This window comes from Sciurus vulgaris (genome assembly GCF_902686455.1).
Source record: "Sciurus vulgaris genome assembly, chromosome: 13".
In the NCBI taxonomy this organism is placed as follows: Eukaryota; Metazoa; Chordata; class Mammalia; order Rodentia; family Sciuridae; genus Sciurus; species Sciurus vulgaris.
The window spans coordinates 13,131,457-13,153,032 of NC_136474.1; the positions used below are offsets into that span (position 1 = coordinate 13,131,457).

At 54.4% G+C, this 21,576-nt stretch overlaps 1 protein-coding gene across 1 annotated transcript in view; it reads right to left on the reverse strand.

Annotated features, from left to right (window-relative positions):
• Positions 1 to 10,998: 10,998 nt before the first annotated feature.
• PIEZO2 (piezo type mechanosensitive ion channel component 2) overlaps positions 10,999 to 21,576 on the reverse strand; it is a 356,262-nt gene continuing 345,684 nt past the window's right edge. The window contains exons 48-54 of the mRNA XM_079108940.1: positions 20,779 to 20,967; positions 20,435 to 20,527; positions 18,870 to 19,042; positions 17,352 to 17,480; positions 15,779 to 15,858; positions 11,927 to 12,110; positions 10,999 to 11,314 (exon numbers count right to left, since the gene is read on the reverse strand). Coding sequence (XP_078965066.1) covers positions 11,062 to 11,314; positions 11,927 to 12,110; positions 15,779 to 15,858; positions 17,352 to 17,480; positions 18,870 to 19,042; positions 20,435 to 20,527; positions 20,779 to 20,967 — 1,101 coding nt within the window. The 3' untranslated portion in view covers positions 10,999 to 11,061. The remainder of the gene's footprint in view (positions 11,315 to 11,926; positions 12,111 to 15,778; positions 15,859 to 17,351; positions 17,481 to 18,869; positions 19,043 to 20,434; positions 20,528 to 20,778; positions 20,968 to 21,576) is intronic.

The following is a 21,576-nucleotide window of genomic DNA, read 5'->3' on the forward strand; positions in this document are numbered from 1 at the left end:
CCTGGAGGGTCCCGGGCACAGGAGCTGCTGTGGACTGGAACACTGCTCTGCCCCGAACTTGTTGGCAGGAGTCAGGGTCCCACACACAGTGGGGGGAGTAGGAGGTGCGCTCCTACTGTGTGCCTGCTCTGTGGGAGCGTGGGTGGCACCGGTTCTAGCTCCTCCCCTGCTGGGGCGCAGCAGGGCCCCGCACATGCTGACAGTGCGCAGCCGTCCCCACAGTCCCCTCCTGCTGGCTGCTTCACAGTCCTCCCTGGTGTCTCTGCAGAGTTCACACGTCCTCTGTCCAGGGGGTCAAGACCCACGAACAACCTGCAAGTGACTTCCGACTGGGCTGCTGGGCTCCCTGCTTTCCCTTGGCTCCAGCTGTGTCCCAGCTGGCTGTGACCTTCCCTCCCGTCCTCGCTCTGCTCTGTGGCCTTCTTTCTGCCGTGGAGGTCGGATGGCCACGTGCTGAGCTCCAGTTTGGGAGGAGGATGCCTGCGCTCTGTAGGAGGGGACACCGGCCAACTTTTCCGACTGACAGGACCTGACACTGTGGTCACAGTGTGTGCCCATCCTGTCCTTTGTGTCCCTGGATGGCTGCCGTTGGGTTCCTCACGATCTGCTCCTAAGCGCAGGAAGCCCAGGGAGGCGAGCCACACCTGCATTCCCACGCCCACCTCCAGGTCCGGACTCTCTCTGACCACACTGTTCTCAGAAAAATACAGGCCCACATTCTGAGGCCAAATGACCAGCAGGACACACTGTCCCCAGAAGCCATCCCGATGGATTTCTGTGGTGTGAATTCTGGTATTAGAAATTCCCCGTGAAGCCCCCGTCCTCCACCCTGCGACGGCAAGCCTTCTCCATGGCGGGCGTGAGCTCCTGTGCATGCCAGGAGAGAGCTCGCAGGCGGGAGGCGCAGAACTACCAGCCTGGAGAGGACCTGCCGCTGCGCGAGGCTCTCTGAGAGCCCCACTCCTTCCCGAGTCCCGCTTGTGCTTCTGTGCAGCCGCCGCACTCCGCTGCTCCTGCCCTGGGCTCTGGCTAGGGTAGGGTTGTGCTTAGGCTCCTGGGGAGACTACCGTCCCCAAGGGCCACTCTGCTGCTCTGCCCGGCTCTGCCTTGTTCAGGAGTGGAGCCGACCCACAGGGCTGTCCTCTGCCTTCTCTCCTTCTCTCCTTCCCCGCCCCCTCTCAGTGTCCTGAGTGCCATGCCGGACAGACCTGCTTGCTCTAACCTGCGGTGGCCTGGGGGCCAGAGGTGAGGGATCACTGCCCCGCAGCAGTCTGGTGCCCTGGGGCAGCAGGACCACAGTTTAAAACTGCTGGACTGTGTCCCCTACCTGGCCTCATTGCACCTGTGCTGGCAGCCTCCGTGGTGGTGGGGGGTCAGGCTCTGGGCAGCCCCTCGGTGGGGAGGGGAATGTGCTGGTCACAGCAGCCCAGCCCGCCAAGGAACACGGAGGCCAAGGAACCCAGAGGGAGCAAGTGGCCCAGGGTTGGCCGCAGCTCCACCTGCCTGTTTTTGTGACGCCTTCTTATGTGGAGATGGAACACACATAATACATTGCAGTGATCAAGATGGTTCCTAAAACACCAGAAGACGAGTTAATAAGGGAAAGTAACTAGTAGACAAAGACCACTTTAACCTGGTGAGCTTTTCATGTGTCTATTTCCAGCCTTGGGAATACATGCATTAACAATTTGGTTTCCTTTCTGGCTTTGGAGAAAGCCTTCCCGGCCGCTGACCTTTGGGACTTCATCCAGCCAGACCTGGCCTGAGGAATAGGCCCTGCACAGCATGCGGGTCCTGGCTCAGCAGGCTCTGGACTTGACCCCCCTGCACCTCCCAGGTACCCCTCGTCTGCCTTCCCCACCTCGAGGGCTGCTCCTCCTCCTCTGCCTCCAGCTGGTCTTCCTGCAGGCCTTCCCTCCAGTCAGAAGAGCACCCCCCCCCCCCATCCTGTCTGGTTTAACGTGATGGCGGGGGTGGGGTTGCGTGAGGTGCCAGAGACTCAGCTCCCCAAGCCCACTCCAGGCACGCCCTCCGGGGGGCACGGAGGCCAGCACTGCCCCTGCCTCCCGCAGTTCACTCACTGTGAGCCCAACCAGACCCTCTGGTACGGCTGCTGGGCTCTGGCCCGCAGGCCGCCCTTCCTGGGTCATGACATCGGTTGCTGCACAGATGTTTCGCCCTCAACAAATTGGACCTTATTTTCCCAGTTAGACCTTTGACCTGCACCTGAAAAGGTGCCAATGATCAGGAAGTGGGTGCAAGAGAGATGGGCAGGTGCCTTCTGTGTCTGGAGCCTTAACTGCTCCACACTGCCCACATCCTTGCCTAGGAAGGAAGGGCCGGTCCAGTTGCCTGGAAGAGGCCAGCACCAGCGTCTACGGAGCACCTATCAGAAGGCAGCATGGCGCCATGGGTGGAGCGGGATGGCTGCATGTGCCGGCAAGGTCGTCAGCACAAGGCCTGAGGGCACCTGGGAAACGACAGGCAGCCGGTTTCCCATCCAGACCCCTGGGCCTCTGCGGGCTGTGTTGCTGGATCTGGTGTGTGATCACAGGTTGGGGTCCTTCCAACGCCCCATGTCAGCTGGTGAGGAGGGGCGCCCGACGCCAGCATGCCGGCTCCCGAGAGGGGGCTTGATGTGGCTCTTCCAGAAGTCCCCCTCTGGTGCCCACTCCTGACTCTTGCCTGGAGCTACCGCAGCCTGCTTCTCCTCCCCGACCCCCTGCCTGTGTTCCAGCGACCCTGCTGCCAGTTCCCCCGAATGGTTGGTAGGAGACCTGGGTGGCCTCGCCTTCCCTGGTGAAGGTGGCATTGCACAAGCCCTTGCTTCCCACACAGTGAGCACAGGGGGACCCAGAGCCACTTAAAGGCCGCCTGTGACTTCCATTCCTCTTTCCCGGTCATCTTCTGGAGCATTTAGCTCAGTTCCTCCTGTAGCCAAAGGTTTTGGTGGGGTTTGCTTTGAGTACCAGAAATTGAACCCAGGGGCACTGACCACTGGGCCACCTCCCCAGCCCTATTTTGTATTTTACTTAGAGACAGCATCTCACTGAGTTGCTTAGCACTCACTTTTGCTGTGAGGCTGGCTTTGAACTCGTGAGCCTTTTCCCTCAGCCTCCTGAGCCTCTGGGATTACAGACATGTGCCACCATGCCCCGTGCCTAAGGGTTTTAAATGAGCATTTAGTTTTGGCTGAATGTTTGCTTTTTTTCCCTCTGCAATTTCTCCTCTTGGGTGAGACGACGGTGCTGCAGTCTTGAAGTCGTTTGTGGGATGGATGAGACCAGCACATGGCCTGAAATTCCTGGGATGGTGGGACTCAGTCTCAAGACCTAGAACCTTAGATCCCGACGCGTGCCGCAGGGCGGTGAGGGTAGACCTGCCCTGCCCTTCAGGTGATGAGCGTAGGTGTTGTCATAGCAACAGAGCTCATGTCCCGAGCACCTCATTTCCTGCACCCTAAAGATGATTCTCCCTCTTTTAACATCGTGTGCATAAGTCACAGTTATTATAGAATTAAAAAAAAAAAACTGGGCTTGGCGACACACCTCCGATCCCAGCAGCTGGGGAGGCTGAGGCAGAGGACGAGTTCAAGGCCAGCCTCAGTAACAGCGAGGCGCTAAGCAACTCAGTGAGACCCTGTCCCTAAATAAAACACAAAGTAGGGCTGGGGATGTGGCTCAGGGGTCGAGTGTCCCTGGGTTCAAACTAGATCAAATCAAAGAAAAATGTGCTCCGTCCCACCACGAGAAGGTGCCGTTGGCGTGGACAATCCTGCCCTGGGTCATGCTCCCCGGCCTTGGCCTCCGCTGGAGTCAGCCAGCAGCTGCCCCCGAGGCCAGAGAGATGAGGCCGGGCAAATCACCTCCCCTGGGCACCTCAGTGTCATCATCTAGGGGAGACTTTTTGGGAGAATTAAAGACATTCACAGATAAACAAATAGTCTGTGAAGCTTTCCAGTGCCCGGCACATTTGAAGGGCTTGATATGATTATTTACGTGTTTTGACAACGATCAGACTGTGGGTGGAGTTTTGTGACCTGCTCTTTGTGTTCAGCAATACACTGAAGGCCTCCCGCCCCCCGCAATCACAGGCTTGGGCTATGATTCAGGGGCTGTGTTGTGTCCGATGCTCACTCAGCGCACTGTTTTCCATATTTGTTTTGGTACTGGGGATGGAATCCACGGGCGCTTAACCGCTGAGCCACATCCCCAGTCCTTGTTGTTTTTTATTTTGAGACAGGGCCTCACTGTGTTGCTCAGGGCCTCACTAGGTTGCTGAGGCTGGATTTGAACTTCCCATCCTTCTGCCTCAGCCTCCCAAGTGGCTGGAATGGCAGGTGCGCAGCGCAGTGCCTGGCTTATGGTTCCTAAATACGGCAACTTGGAAACCAGCGTGCTGGGCTGCCTGCCCACCACGCTGCTCATCTCCTCCTGAGCAGTTCTCGAGCTCGAGCCGAGTCTGGATCTAGGAGGGGGCACTGCCCGATGGCGCTGGAAGGGGTGCCACGCTGCTCCCCAGAGGACGCAGACGCGGGCACATGCCACAGTCAGGGTGAGAGCGCGGCTACCTCTTGGCCACTCCGGAAATCAGAATTCTCTGCTTGCTTTCCCTGGATGATAGGAGATGAGCGATCTCGCGGTGTTTTCATTTGTATTTGTCCTTGGCTGGTGTCTTCAGGTATTCAAATATCGACCACAAGTCTTACGAACACCTCGGTTAATACACGAAGGTGGAGCGTGCATGCGTCACCAAGGAAGTGAGGAATCTACTCGCCCTGCCCACTGCACCGTCTCGGTGTTCAACAATGGGACCCGGGGCCTTTGCAGGCCGCCCAGAGCCCACCTGTCACACCCACTCTGACAAGAAGCCGCCGCTCGGTCCTGGGGCATCCTGACCCCACCACTGCTTGGCCCTTCCCCTCCTGGTCTCCTGAGCCACCCCAGACCTCTGTGCTTCTACAGATTCCTTCTGACTTCTGATTGCGTTCTCAAAAGGAACCTAAACAGCAGTTAGGAGCACACGCAGGCCTGTAGAAGAGGAGCAAGGAGGGCCGAGTCTGGGGTCCTGGGCATGGGGTCTGGACTTCTGCGTCTGTGCTTACCGCGTCTCCACTTCCTCCATCTGCCACACCTCCAGTAGGGCGCGAGTGTCTGCCAGCCATCCTAAGTTCCTCTCACTGTACACAGCTGGTCTCCCTCGGAATGACCTGGGCAGTGCTCTGGCCCCAAGTGCCCTGGTGAGCGGCCCTCTCCTTGCTGTGACCACCGCTTCCCCCTGGGGCTCTGTGACAACCACAGGGACTGTGCTCAGGCCTGCCCGCCTGCGTCCAGCTGTTTCAGAAGAGCAGGAGTGGTCGGCCGCCTGGAGCAGACTTGGCCTGGCCGCACAGGCTGGCTGTGCTGGAACTTCCGGCTGGTCTCTAACTGAGATGCCCCCAGGGCTCCAGGTGGACCCAGGCTGTGGTGTGAGGGACCTGGAGCCTCCACCCTTTGCACACCTGGTGCGCGGTCAGTGGTGAGGGTCAGCAGGAGGTGCCACAGCACAGGGCCCGCATTGCAGAGAGGCCAGGAGTCAGAGGTGAGTGTCCTGTCTGCTTGGGTACCTCCACTTCAATGGGGACAGGCCCCTTTTGTTTTCCAATCATCACATCCATCCTAAACCTCACACTCTCTGATTTGGGGAAAATCCTGAAGGAGCTGCCGGCTAATCGTGGGGGAGGAACTAAGGGCTTGGCCTGCAGAGCCTGGTGGTTTGTCCTTGCAATGGGTCAATTCCGGCACAGAATGAGCAGGACACTGCGGTTCTAGACAGCAGACTGGACGAAAGCTGCAGAAGCGTGGAAGTCTGAACGCAGGTGTTGGGAGAAAGGTCTAGAAATCAAACCCAGTACCAGTGGGAGGTTTGGGGCCCAGAAGGGGCAGGTCCAGGCTGACCCCAGCCTGAGGCGATGACCGCTGCTGCTGTGGTGGGCGGCATAGGGGTTCCAGGGTCCCAGGCTCAAGTGAGCCCTGCAATCACTCTCCTCTCCCTGGAGTGTGGGCTCCAACCCAGCGAGCAGCACTCGCCTACTTTGCTCGGCAGCTGTCATTCAGAGCATCGTGACGCCTGCCTTTCTCAGGGAACTCGGTGCTCCCAGTCGACCAGCACTCTCCTGCCGCAAACCTTGCATCAGCTGGAAATGCAGAGGCAAGTGCTGCAGGAGGTGTCTGACGTCAGTGTCCCCACTCTGCTCCACACGCGAGCTCCTCGTGTGCTTGTCGGCTTTCACTGCTGTGGCGCAAACGCCGGACAGACTTGCAGGCTCAGGTTTCAGAGGTGCAGGCCGAGGTCGGCCAACACCCCTGCTCTGAGCCCGAGTGAGGCAGAACACCATGGCGGAAGGGTGGGGCAGAGGAACGCAGCCACGTCATGGTAGCCAGGAAGGAGAGACGGAGAGAGACGCGTCCTGGCAGGAGACGGTAGATGGGGTAGTCATGGCTAGGAGAGGGCTCCTCACCAAGTGCCATGGGTCAAGGTTAGGGAATGTCCTGCCCACGCCATACAGAGAGGAGCCAGTCCTACAGAGAGAAAGAGAGAGAGGAGAGAGAGAGAGCTTGTGCACTGGGGACAAGACAGTCCCCAGAGGCACATGCACAGTGAGCTACTTCCTCTGGCCTTGCCCCACCTGCCTATGGTCTTCACCACCTCCCAGGAGCCCATTCAAATTATTAATCCACCAAGTGGATTAATCCATCAAATGCCCTCATAATCCAATCATTTCTACAAAGCCCCACATCTGGACATTGTTCCACGAGACGGAGCCTATGGCGGGTGAGCCTGGGGGAACATGCCAGCCGCAAAGCACGGCCAGAAAAGATCTACGTCGGGGGTCGGGTGCTGCCCCTCGTCTGTGCTCCCACAGTTGGACTTGGGGATCTGGCTCTGCGGCCTGTGGTCACGAGCGTGCTGGGCGCCAGGGCCATGGCATGGGCTCTGTGGCATGGGCATCACCCCAGACAGCCAGTCTCCTCAGCCAGGAGGTGGGAAGAGCCCTGCCCCTGGGCTCTGCTCCAGCAGTGCAGGAGGCCTCCAGGCACAGCCCCCAGCAGGCCCGATCCCAGCCCGGCTCTCCGCTGGGGTCTGTGTGCTCCCTGCAGGAAGCAGGGCCCAGGGCCCGAACGGACCCCTGCAGCCCAGGTCACCTGCCCACTGCGCCCGTCAGGAGTGGACACCGCCTTCCAAAGGCCGTCGACCCCTTTCCACCTCACCTTTTGGCTGATCCAAGCTGGTGGCTGGCCATCCTGGGGACTTGGCAAAGTGCCCCTCCTGGTGTGTTGAGAGCCAGGTGACCCGAGGCACGGAGGGATCCTGGGCTTGGCTCCTCCAAGTCGGTGGACACACGGTGGAGGGTGGTCCTCCCTGTGGCACTGGAGCTCCACAGCCCTGGGTACCAGCAGTGCAGGTGAGGGGTCGTGTAGGTGAGGGGGCAGGTAGGCGAGGGGGGGGGGATTCATCTCCATCACGTCGGGAGACCTGAGTCTCGGGTCACATCCCGAGGGCAACAGTCACGCGTTCCTACATCCTGTCCTCTCTGGAGCCGTCTTTCCACGCGTGAGCTGATCTATGAGTCATGCTCATGAGCCCTTCAAGGGATGAGGAACAACAAGCCACCCAGCGCAAAGCCAGGTTCTTTGTTAGCTGTGAGATCCTGAAGGTCCTGGGAGGATTGTTCGGTCTCGGGGTGCCTGGGGGACACTGTGCACCCGAGGTCCCTCCCTCCTGCCTGGTGCATGTTCAGAGGCTCTGAGGCTGTGTGGCCACCAGTCTCTCTGACCTCAGAGCCCAGTGCAGTGGGCAGCCTTGTCCAGGGTGAAGTGGCCATGGACAGGAATTGGCTGCGGCAGAGCAGTGCTGACGCGGGCTCTGAGTGTCCACAGCCACACTCGCGCCCCTGGGCACCGCAGTTCCTAGTCTGTCCCCACTGCCCTGCTGACCAAGAAGCCAACCTGATGGCAGCAAATGATAAGGGCAAGGCGGTGGAGCACGGGGCCTCGCGGGGGTCAGCTTCTCACGGGGAACCTATCCGCCCATTCCCGTCGATCGGGCATCAACACTGTCTCCAGGAATCTCCCCTCGGGGAAAGGTCAACACCCCCGTGACCAGCTTTCAAGGCCAGACCGGTGCCTGTAAGGAGAGCGCTTCTTACGCCTTGAAACTTCTGAACTCTGGGCTGTAGCCGCATCACTTGATGGCTGGTCTAAATCGCAGGTTGCCATGCCTACTAACTGCCGTCTACACCCTGACCTCAGAGGCTTAGTTCTAGAGGTAGGGCGCTGGGGGAGGTGGACTCGTCCTCCTGAGCTTCCGCTGCCTCTGCTGAAGGCCACTCTGTAGTAACCCTCGCGGGCGTCTTGCTGTCTTGCTTCTGCACCTGGGAACTGCCTATTGTAAATTCCCTGTGCGTGGCCTTTTGTCACACAGGCTAAAAATTCAGACCCACCAGTGTTGAAGGGTCAGGAAATTATGTCAGACTTACTGAAAAGCCCCCTGTGTCCTCCGCTGGGGCCCAGAACTTCAGAGCACTAGCTCTGCTCTGCAGGGTAAGCAAGCCCTCCCTGGGGCTTGGTCTCCTGCCGAGTGCCTTTCCATAACACCACCTTCCTCTCTGACCAGGGCTCCTGGGTCCACTGCCCAGAACATCCTCCTGTGGCTCCTCCTCTCTGCGTCCATCCTCTAGGGCAGCAGCAGGTGGCTTTGATATGGGCTGTGTGGCCGAGGCAGGGCCCTTTAATCCTCAGAGCCCTGCTTCAGCTTGCGGGCCCCTCCTACGACCGGATGAGGCTCGAGGAGGTGAGGGACCCACGGCTGGGAACTCAGCCTGGTCCTGGCTGAGCAAGACGCCTGGTGCTCTGTGGATCCACCCCAGCGAGGCCTCCCCTGAGGTCCGCTCAGCAAGGCCTCTTTCAGTATTTCCCCTCTGGCTGGGGCTTGCTGGCTGGCAGAGGGCTTGAGGCCTGATTCTATCTCCAGCAATGCAAACAGAGAGAGAAGAGGGACAGGAATCCCCTGGTGCACACTCCAAGGCTCCCCTTGAACGGGGAACCTGTCTCCCTGAGGAATGCTTCAGTTCTGGCAGCCTGGACCTCTAGGGGTCTTCTCAGAAGCATTTCCTGCTTCTACTCTTTTTTAAACGTGTTATGATCTGCTTTCTGGAAATTCCGTGTTGACTTTTTTGGTACAGGGGACTTAACCCTGGAGTACTTAACTGCTGAGCTGTATCTCTAACTTGATTTATTTTTTTAATTTTGAAATAGGTTCTCACTAAGTTCCTTAGGGCCTCCATAAATTGCTGAGGCTGGATTTGAACTCTCCATCCTCCTGCCTCAGCCTCCCAAGTTGTTGGGATTACAGAAATTTGCCACCAGGCCTGGATGCTTGTTGATTTTTCTCATAGAAAGAAGCCACGAGCAGATACGTGTTCCGATTCCTCATGTTGCTGGGAAATCAGAAAGTCACTGACTTCCACTGAGTGGTCTGAGTGTATTGTCACAGTGACTGACTCAGCTTATCTCCACTGGGGAGAAGCTGGCTGACCCTCACAGCATAACACATACGAAGTGGCTGATTCTCTAGGAGACACTGAGCATCATTTGCAGTCTGCTGTTACATATTAGTGCTTCCCATTCTCTTGCCTACTTCCCTCTTTGCAAATTACTTTGTTATCGCTTGTTCCTGCTTAACTCACGCAGAGCGCAGGCATGAAAACCAAGACAAAATAAAATCCCCAAGAAGCAGTTTCTTATCTGTTTTTTGAACTCTTTGTGTATTCTATTGAAAATAACCACTTCCATGCAAAAAAGACAATAAAGAGCATCTTTAAATGACTTTGCAAGATGTGCTTTATTTTAAGTGAGCCCTGAACCCAAACTACACAGGATCATGTTTTTTGACATATTTTATCCCATCCAATGATTCTTCTCAGAAACTGTATTTTTAATATGGAATGGAAACTACATTTCAGTCATAAATTTTTCATGCTACATTGTTATTTCACGAAGAGGATGTATTACCAATGATAATAATTTAAGAAAAGGCCATTTTTATTTCCCCAAGCTTAATATACATATTTCTTTCATAATTATGAACTTAAAAAAACCCGTCTCAGATGTAAAAATGTGAATTGGAATATGTAAACTCTTTGATATACCTGAAAAACAGGAAGGAAAAAGTCACATACTGGAAAACCCATTGCTTAAGTCACTGAAGTGGGAGACGCGTGCTGCGGGCAGGAGAGCGGGGTGACCTCAGTCCTGGGGAGCCAGTCTCCCTGCTCCCACGGCCGGCTGGCCTCGTGGCTCCGGCCCCCACCTGCTGGTCGGTGGAGCAGGGACCGGGCAGGGTGTGCGCCACGCTGCAGAGGCCTGGGGTTTGTTTGCTGCTTTTTTTTTTTTCCTGAGAAGTCACTGGTGTTTCGTGGAAGGATTTCTTATCAGTCTTCAGTTGAGATAAGGCAGTAAGAGTGTTGCTAATGGGATCTTTTTGCTTAGAATGAGGCTTATCCTTCCGTGCTCTCTGGGTCCTGGGTTCCCTCTCCCCTCCCCTAGGAATGTGGCTGAGCCTCCTGCCTCCTCTCGCCACGGCCCAGTGTCCGTGTGCCAGGCTTGCCCAGGCCCCTCTGCAGCTGCCCCCACCACGCCAAGCTCTGAGGGGCATCTTGGCCCCCTCCAGAGAAGGCACGGCCCCTGGGCAGAGCGCGGGCATCCTTCCCGCCTGCCTGTGGCTGAGGGGAGGGTTCCATTCCTGGTTCTTTCACAAAGTCCAGCAGAAGGCGGGACACTGTTGACTGAACCCGAGTGAGTAGCCCTGATTTCAGAGAACGGACTGCTGACGACTTCTTCAGCAGCGCCTCGCCTACGAGGTGGCCTGGCTGCAGGACATCAGCTCCCTGGGCCACCCGTCAGAAGAGAAGCCACTTCTTGGAACGAGAAATGCTTAGCTCTTAGGAGAGTATTGTGCTTTAAAAAAAAAAAAAAAAAAAATCCACACGTGAACGTCGCTTGCAGTCTGGGTCCTGCGGTATCAGTTTGTTTTTTCTCTAGTCCACTTGATCATGGTTTCTGGTGAGCGGTACAGGAAGATTAATTTGGCATAGAGATCTTCTTCTAGTTCCAGTTCCCCTGTCTCTCGGACTAAAAAAATATCTGTGCACAACTTCAAAATTCGATCCACATTCGGGAGCTCTTCAAACATGATGGAGTGAGAAATCCCACTGAAGAACTCCCGGACGAATTTCCCAATCACCAGGACAACGGAGGCATATAGTCCCATGATACTGAAAGAGAAAAGCAGACCGTGAGGAGGACCACGTGCGGCAGTTAAGAGGTGGCGAGTGGCACGCGGTAGCAAGACGCATGGGGCAGAAACACAACTGTGCTTTGCATACTTCTTGGAACGAGCTCTTCCCACTTCAACAGCCCTTTCTCAGAGATTCATGTTTGTTGTAAGATCCTGAGTGGGAAATGGTCTTCTATGAGGCTACCTGGAAAATGTCACGCTTTGCTGTGTCTTGCAGGGGATGAGCCTCGGGATTTCAGCATGAGAACATAACAAGATGGTTCCCACAGGTTCAAAACTTACTAAAAGCTAGAGGCAACCAAAGCAGAAAAGCCATAACCCTATGCCTGATTCCAAATTCGGATGCTGAATCGCATCAAAGGGTGCCCCACAGGAGGGCACGGAGGAAGCGCCACCTCCCTGGCCCGGCAAGCCGCGCCAGGCGCTTTGATCTCTTGGCCTCAGGCTCCTTACAGGGCGAAGGATGTTCACCTTGTAACCAGGCAGCCATGCAGCTGGTGAGCTCTCAGCAGAGCACAGGCGTGGCGTCCTGGACGTCACGGCTCGGAAGCACGCTCTCGTGACCCTTCATTATTAAATGACTGCTTACCCGTAGCCAGCCAGGAAGCCCAGGCTGGGGGGGCTGACTTTGTCGTTGAAGACCACCAACTCCAAAGCCTGGGACTCCTGATTGTAGATCCTATTTCCCGTCAGGTTGAGAACCCACCACTCGCTGTTGGAGTTGGTTTTATTGTCTCTGGACAAAATGATGGTGATGTTCATGAAATTGTTCTCTAGAAGGGAAGGAAGACAAAACCAAGTCACATCAGAGTTGTAAGGTTTGATGTGCACCAACGGCTCTCAGATGGCAAAACTGGGGCACTCTGGGCAGCCTGTGGCTCCAGGATGGGGACCAAGGGACACCCAGAAAAGGAGCAGGTCCTCAGTGTGCAGGCAGGTCCTTTCTCAGCTCAAGAGGCCAGTCATGGCTCTGCGTGTGGCAGCCGAAGCACAGGGAGACGGGGAGGACCCACTGTCTGAGCAGGGTGCTGACAATCCCAAACAGCTGAGTGGACAGAGGTTGGCTTTGGCTAGAACTGGCTCTCTGTTCACATCACCAGCAGGTATCAACTGTCCCGGAAGTTAGGGCTGCAGAATCGTATACAGCATTGTTCTGTGTCTTAGTGGGTAAAGACGATGTGTGCAAACTCGGTTTATGGTCCTGTGGCAACCCCAGAGGACCAGCACTGCCAAGCCTGCTGCCAGGGAGACTGCTTCTGGTTGGTGTGATCCATGGGCACTTCCTTGAGTAGATGACTTTGGGGCTGAGTTTTGCTTCGCAAAAACCACACAGGGTGGAGAAGTGATGGGGAGAGGTGCTCCTTTCAGAAAGGACTGATGGCATCAGCTCTGCAGAGTTCTGAAACCCATGATGAATGGCCAGTGACTGCTTCTGGTGGGGCAGAGGGCAGTAAAAGACAGGGCAAGCAAGAAGCTGCAGCCACACTGCTCAGATCCTAAGAAGACCCCACTTCTCCCCAGGATAATGGCAGCTCCACCAAGGGACAGGGTGGTGAGCTGTACACTCTGTGAGTGTAGGAACTGTGACTGCACAATTTCATGGAGAATGTTTAGATCATAGGAGCCCAGGACATATGTGGCAGGCAATGTCTGCTGGCTGGCCGACTGGCTGGATGAATGAATGGATGGATGGATGGATGGATGGATAAATGGACAGATGGATTGATGGATGGATGAATAGATTGATGGATGAATAGATGGAAGGACAGATGAATGAATACATGCATGAATAAATGGATGGGTGGATGAATGGATGGATAGAGGATGGATGGGTGGATGGATGAATAGATGAATGGATGGATGAACAGATGTATGTATGTATGTATGGACGGATGGATAGATGGACAGATGGTGGACAGATGGAGGATGGATGGATGAATAAGTGTATGTACGTATGGATGGATGGATAGATGGATGGACAGATGGAGGATGGATGGATGAATAGATTGATGGATGAATAGATGGATGGAAAGATGAATGAATACATGCATGAATAAATGGATGGGTGGATGAATGGATGGATGGAGGATGGATGCGTGGATGGATGAATAAATGAATGGATGGATGAACAGATATATGTATGTATGTATGTATGTATGTATGGATGGATGGATGGATAGATGGTAGACAGATGGAGGATGGATGGATGAATAAGTGTATGTATGTACGTATGGATGGATGGATAGATGAATAGATGGGTGGCTGGATGAATGGATAGATGTATGTATGTATGTATGTATGAATGGATAGATGGATGGACGGATGGAGGATGGTTGGATGAATAAATGTATGTATGTATGGATGGATGGATAGATTGATGGATGAATGAATAGATGGATGGCCGGATGAATGGCTGGATAGATGTATGTATGCATGTATGGATAGATATATGTATGTATGTATGTATGTATGTATAGATGCATGAATACATGGACAGATGGGTAGATGGATGGATGGATGAATAGATGGATGGCTGGATGAATGGATGGATGGATAGATGGATAGATGGATGAATGGATGGATAGATGTGTGTATGTATGTATGTATGAATAGAGGAATGGATATATGGACAGATGGATAGATGGATGGATGGATGAATGGATGGATGGAAGGATGAATGGATGGATGGATAGATGTATGTATGTATGGATGGATAGATGAATAGATGGATGGATGGAGGATGGATGGATAGATGAATAGATGGATGGATGGATGGATGGATAGATGGATGGATGGATGGATGGATAGATGGATGGATGGATGGATGGATAGATGGGTGAATAGATGGATGGATACATGGATAGATGGATGGAGAAAGAAGAGTTAGCAATGGCAGGACACTAGAAGAGCCAAAGTCCTTGTCAAGGAAGATGGTGAACCACTCAGAACACTCAGAAACAGGAATAATGTTGGTTCTGAAGTCCAAAGACAGTTACCATGGAAACAGGTTCCAAGTTTGGGTCTAGTTCTACCATACACTGGTTACATGGCTTCCACTGAGTAGTTCATATTCTGAGCCCCAGTTTCCTCACGTGTAAATTGGTGATGACTATAAACTATGCTAAATATACCTGTGCCGACATCACTCACAGGCAGAGGAGCCAGTGTCACGAGGGGAAAGGTCAAGGAGACGGGGGCTCAACCATTCTCAGGACAGAAAGGGAGGTGGGCAGGGACCTGACACAGGGAGGGGCCAACCTGGGAAAACAGAGAGGACATATCTTTCTTGAGCCTGGGGTGGTGGGAATGGGGTAGAGGAAGGACCTTATGAAATATAAGACACACCCTAGGACCTGGAGGAAGCCTTGTTGGCTTAGATCCACCCTGGAAGTCAGTGAGGAGGTCCACTGCTGAGACTCAGAGGAAGGGGGTTCAAGGATGGACAGAACCATTGGGGTGGAGCTTGTGGAGAGACAGACATGTCGTGGGGGATGACTGTTGAGTCACCTGTATTCTCAGACTGAATGTCTGTAGAACTAGTTATGATGAAGAGGGTCACACTAGAGTCTGCAATCACCTTGCAAGACAGGCCTGTTGTTGAGGAGGACATGTATCTGGAGGTGGAGTCCAGCCTCAGGCTGTTTCCCGGGCCTCACTCCTGCCTCCTCCCTGGGTAGGATTCTAACTGCTCACTCTGACTCCATCTTTCCAACTAAATATGAGCCTTGTCTCAGCACCTGGCACCTGCCTTGCACACAGTGAATGACATGGTGGTGACAGAGACACGTGCATTGTCGACCTTTGCCTGAGTGTCATCTAGTTCAGATGAAGAAGTCGAGCAGGGCTTCATTACTGAAATGGATGAGTGAATAGTCATTCGCCGTTTCGCACCAGGAGACATCCTGAGGAACTCACTGCGACCACCTTGGAGTGGACCTATACAGCTGGATGTGCAGCCCGCCGCACCCCTGGGCCACACGGCACACACCGCCAGAGACGCGTCTGTGGTAACCCGGGCGTCTGGGGCCTGCGAAGGTCTTCCAACAGCATGGTGCCATAGGGCTGCTACGCTGGACACCTGCAGTGCTTGCTAGCCCTGGGGGTGTGTGGCGGAGTCTCCTGTCCTTGCTGGGAGGGGCCGTCTGACCTAGCAGTGTCCGGGGCAGGGCTTGTGAAAGACCCAGGTGCTACTGGAAACAGATGCTGGGCTGGCCAGTAACTCACTGAATGTGGACTTAAGCCAAAGAGGATTTGTATCAGTAACAAGGAAATGGAGGTGTGGCTTCAGGGAGTGAGTGATGCCAGCCAGCGTAGACAAGGTCTTGAGGTCCATACCACACACGGGAGGATCACTGGAAAGTCACTTGATAAAGGCTCAGCATGCAAACCATTGAAACAAAAAGTGAAATGTACAAAGTTCCGGGGTCGTCCTCATTCTTACCTGATAGAAGCTGCTTTATAGGTTTTGAGTTTGAATCACTGGGCGCTTTCACATAGTATGGGTAGATCTTTTCTATGGTCCTGTGTGTTAAGAAAACAGAAAAAGGTGCAACTGAGTTTTAGTTGCTCACCCACCTTAATCATTTGACACATATCATTGATTTTTGCTATTTTCAACCTTGTATCAAACAGATAACAATGAAGTCTTTATAGGCTCATATTACGCATCGGCATCAAGATTCATGAGTTTCCCTTGCACCTGGAAGCCCCTGGAGCTAAGGAGGCCACCGGCCCAGGGACGCTCCTGTGCACTCGGTGCACAAGACGCTCAGGCTGGCAGGTGGCTGCCGGCACCTTCCCAGGGCTGTGGCCCCTTCCTGAGGCTGAGGGGCACTTGGGCTGTCATCTTCCAAAGCAGCTTGTGACCACCCTGAGTGCCCTTCTGATCTTGAATTTCAGGATTTAAAAAGTGTCTCTGACCAAGAGTGAGGGGCTAGGAGAGAATGGCAGCTAAGCTGTGCCTGCCTCTCTGGGGCTGAGGGACCCAGTGCACAGAGTCCTAGGTCCCATGGGAGATGACAGGGGAGGCCATGGTGACCTCAGGGGCCCTTGCTCCAGTGGCTGAGGAAGGATGTCTTTGGGGACACTGCCAAGACCTGCATCCTGGTGGCCCGTATGCTCGTGGGTCAGGGGGCCGTGGACAGACACCTGGAGTATTCTGTCCAGGCTGGGGAGCAGGCTTCTCTCTGTGCTAGCCCTCTCTGAGCACGCACCTGGCTGGAGTGCAGCACTGACATGGGGTAAGGGTTTGTTTGCCCCTGGCCTCTCCATCCCGCCTCCCCCCTACATCCAGGTAGCCAGGTGCTCAGGTGGTAGGAAGGTCTGCTACCCAGAGATGAGGTCAGTGCTCCCCAGGCCCAGTGAACAGAGGGCGGGAGGGACGGAGCAGGGACTCAGCCCCGTGGCTCCCTGACAAGGAAGGCTGTGTGGATGGCCCAGCAGGCAGCCAAGAGCAGGTGGCAGGCACAGGCGACAGAGGTTTGGTCAGTTCAGTGCTGTGCTGGTCTCCTTCTGCACAGGGCTCTCGAGGGAAGTGTCCCTCAGTGCAGGGGACTGCAGGATCCCAGGCTCATGCCGTGTCTGGATAGGTGAGCCTGTTGGGGTTCCCAGACCCCCAGATGCCCCAGAACCAGCACCATGACTTCTAGTGGCCCAAGAAAGAGGCCCAGTGGCTGAGGGAGGGAACCAGCTCATGGTGACGGCTGGGGTCTGGCAGACACTGTGTCTCAGCAGAAGGCCAGCAGGCCAGGGCCAGCACTCTGCCCTGGGCAGATGGTCCCCTGGAGCCTGCTCCCTGCGGCCCTCAGGCGGAGTGCTCCTAACCCCAGGGAAGGTGGAGAGAACCCAGGGCTGGACTCAGTCCCTTTAATCTAGCAAAATGGGGGCTCCAAAGAGAAGTGGCCATGTGCCCGGGCACAGAGAGCCGCCTCTCCGGTCAGCACGAGCTGGGAGCGAGGCACGTGTGGCTGCAGATGCCGGCCGAAGCGCCCTACATTCACGAGGAAGACACTCACACCGGCGTCTTTGAGCTGCCCGGGTCGTTGCTAGCGATCATGTCAGCTATGTGCTTCCGTGTGACGTTCTGAAGAGGAAAAGAGAGCTTATCTGTGGCTATCTCTGCCTTTGCGCCCAGACTCATGTTCCTGTGGAAGAAAAGGAAGAAAGCCCAGGGCCGGGATCACTCAGGAGTCTGGAGGAGAGACTTCGACACCCGCGCCATTCTCAGGGTCCCCAGCTGTCATCCCGACCCCTCTGTCCACCTCGCCTCCATCTAGCTTCCCCCCTGCCAAGGTTATGAGACCCAGGACAGCCAGTCACTGGCCAGCAGAGACCACCTGATGTGTGGGTCTGAGTCTCAAGAGACACTCTGCATGTCAGTCACCATGGCGACAGACACATCCATGTTTTGTAAGACACTCTCCAGTCAGAAGTTTATTTTTACTGATTTTTTTCAGTACCAGGGATTGAACCCAGGGGTGCATAACCCCTGAGCCACATCCCCAGCCCTCTTTATTTTTTATTTAGAGACAGAGTCTCACTGGGTTGCTTAGGGTCTCACTAAGTTGCTGAGGCTGACTTTGAACTTGTGATCCTCCTGCCTCAGCCTCCTGAGCCTCTGGGAGAGCAGGCGTACGCCACCAAGCCCAGCCAAAAGTTTATTTCTAAATTTTATGGTTGCTATTTTTTGGGAGTTCTTCAAAGACTAGCAATTAAAGTTTTGGCAACTAGTACAGAAGCAGAGGTGAGGAACTGGGGACACTTGAAAGGAGAGGTAAGATTAAAGAAGGAGTGCTGTGAATCCTTCTTTGAAGTGGTGGTGTGCGCTTCCCTGAGAAGTCACTTTAGATTCTAGAGGGCGTCCTGCTTCCCTTGTCATGATCGTTTCTTTTTTAACTGAGAAGCTGGTGTCAGGTACGCCTGTCCCTGTACGGTGTGGAGCCGACTCCAGACTGCTGGAGCGCACCCAGCGGCTCAGCCTCCGCGCTGAGCCGGGGTCTCCAAATCTGCACCTCCAAAGACTGGACACAGGTCCGCAGCAAGACCGGCCGTGTGCACAAGTGCAGATGAAGGCGCAGCGGCAGTGGCCGTGGGCCTGGGGAGGGAAGGAGGCTTGGCCGGCGGCCCCCACGCTCCAGGCGTGGAGGCCGGATCTGCAGGGGTCGCCCCGTGCTGGGTGGAAGCTTCCAGGGGCTGCGACTCCCTTACTGCTGAGACCATGGCAGCCTCTGTGGAGTCTGAGTGTCTGGACCTGCTTCAGCTTGGAGGTCCTTGCTCTCTCTCGTCTCCCCAGGTCTCTCCCGCGCTCACAGAAGGCACTGACCTTCTGTCCTCAAAAACTGAAGTCAGGGAGAGGGACAACAAGCAAGCAAACACAACACGAGGGACACAGGCATTCTGGGCAAGTCTTTGATAGAGTGACAGCTTTAGCACTGACGGGCTCAGAGCCAGGTGCCCGTCCACCTCCGCTCCTCTCCTGCCCAGCCCACCCGAGTCCAGATGGAAGGGATGATGCATGGAAACACAGTAACTACCTCTGAATACTCCATGAAAACACAACAGAGAAGCTACTATTGGGATCCTTGAGTTCGCTTATCATTTTCTGCTTACTGGGAGGGCTGATGGTCCACAAAGAATTTGAGTTTCCTTCCAGTTCGGCTACTGTTATGTCTTCTCTCTCATAATTTTCCAGAAATTGCAAAGCACCCTGTACACCACAAATGCAGAAGCACAACAGGTTACACCTAGGACGCCGTGGTCTGGCAGGCAGCACGCCTCCGGGAGAGGGACAGTCACGGGATGCCCAGGCTGGAGAGCCCGCTGCTGTGTTCCAACCCTCTGGAATGGCAGCTCTCAGGCTGGTGGACCAGGCCAGAGGTGGTGTCCCACCACGACTCAGCTCTGGATCTTTCTAATTCAATGCTTTCCCTCTCCACCAAGAAACAAAACTCTCAACTATGGGTAAAAAAATCTCTCATGAGGAAGAAAATCTCCCCAGGGCATCCTGGCCCTCTCCCGAGAGCTGCTAGTTGCTCAAGATCATTTTTATTTATTTATTTATTTTTCTTGGTACTGGGGATTGAACCCAGGGGTGCTTAACCACTGAGCAACATCCCCAGACCTTTTTTGTATTTTATTTTGAGACAGGGTCTCGCTGAGTTTCTTAGGGCCTCTCTAAGTTGCTGAGGCTGGCTTTGAACTTGTGATCCTCCTGCCTCAGCCTCCCAAGCTGCTGGGATCACAGGCGTGTGCCCCCGTACCCATTTCAAGGTCATTTCTGATAGCATGCTTGGCTGGTAATGATTCTGCACAAGAATAAAGCATCTGTTTGCCTAACCACTTTCTTAAATTAAAAACAATTGTGACGATGGGAATCATGTCATATTATTAAATCTGGAATACAGAGAAAGGATGATGTCAGCCACAGCTCTGCCCCAGAACACAGTTACTGTTTTATGGGCAGGGGGCATATTTCTTATTCTTTTTTGGTTTTGAAAAACAAGAGTCTACATCTTGTTTTCATTTGTGTTTAAACTTGAGAAATCATCATGCCTTTTATGGTCCCTGTAATGATTATTATTTTTTCACAAAGGAAATTGGCTGGAAACTCTTAAGACTACAAAGCATGTGAATGAAGTGACGAGGTCCCTCTTGGGGCAGGCTCGCTGCTGTGGCCCACGTTCATTGAGACATTTGCCATAATTCCCACCATCGATTTCAACCAATTCAGAGAACGCATTCTTAAGCAAGTACCTATGTAGACCTGCCCCATGTTCTGAATCACTTTCTTAGGAGAGACTCTGAGGGAAGACCATGGTCAAGGGCTCAATATACGACGTGATTTAAAATGTCAGTTTTAAAGAAATGAAACAACATCTGTTGAGCTTGAATTTAAAATGTCCTGAATTCAACTGACATTCATTCTCGCTCACGTCCGACAGCAGCACAGATGTGACTTCTGAGGTTCTAAGAAGCCCGCTGTCTAGGACGGACCATCCTGGAAGGTCTCCTTCCCACCCTGCAGGCCGCGGCAGCCCTCAGTGACAGGTCAGCCTGGGACAGAGGTCTTCACAGAGACCTAATATGCGCGTTTACTTACGGTGTCCCTAGAAAAGGCTCTCGTGAATTTTTCAAACACCGTCTGGTCCATGACCTTCAGCTGGCTTTGCTGGGCACTCATGGTGAAGATGGGCTGGAAAACAAAGGAGGCTTATCAGTGCTACCCAGCCCCGTCTGCGTCTCACAGGGGACTGGCCTCCGAGAGTGCCTTTCCAGGGATGCTCCCGAGCTTGCAGCCGGAGCAGAACTAGCCTTGCCGGCTTCTGCACCTTATTTTGAATTTGACACACTTGCTGGGGACATCCAGACAGTCCCAACACCGCTGGACAGCCCATCTGTGTCCTCCTGAAAGATTGCTCCTGACGGCTCTGGAGACCGGGTTACCTGGTACCCCCCAAGGGTGATGGTGACAGAGACATCCAGGGGCTGGTTGATGACCCCGGCAACGGATTTGATCAGCGACATGAAGAGCAGAGGGAACCACACAATGCAGATGAGTAGCACGATGATCATGCCGCCCATGCCGTACTTGACCACCTTCTTCTTCTTCTGGCCCCGGGGCTGGGGGTACCTCTGCAAGGGAAGAGTTCAGGGTCGGGCGCGGCCCGGGGGAAGCGCGGCAGTGCCGGGTCCTGGAGCTAGCCGAGGCGCCTCTGCTTGCTGTAGGAGGGACTGGCCACCTCGCCTCAACACTCCGGGGTACTCAGGGAAGTTCACCTTCCCGTCTGGACCGGCCGATCCTTTCCCCCTCTTTGGCTGATTCATGGGTGCACTGTAGTCCTAGGCAGTGCTGTGTTTGATGTTAGTATCGGTTCAGGCACACACCTAACAATATTATGTGGCAACACACCAAACTCTTTTGTTGCAACATCAAATCAACATGCAGCTCCAGAGGCAGAAGTAGCATGGGAAGCTGTCCTGAGCTCCCCACCTGTTCCCACCGTGGGGCCCCTGGGGCCAGTCACAGCCCTTCAAAGCCACCATTGTGGGTTTTGCTGGGGATGAACCCAGGGACCAACAGGTCACATATCCTGCTAAATAAACCTTCTGGTTTTAAGGGAACCAGAATTCTGTGGGGAAAAGATACTTACTTGAAATCCCTACATGTGCAAAATCTGTGCCTTTCAACCAACCTCTCCCTGCACTTGGAAAGATGCTGTTTGCTTTTGGCTCATGATCGCA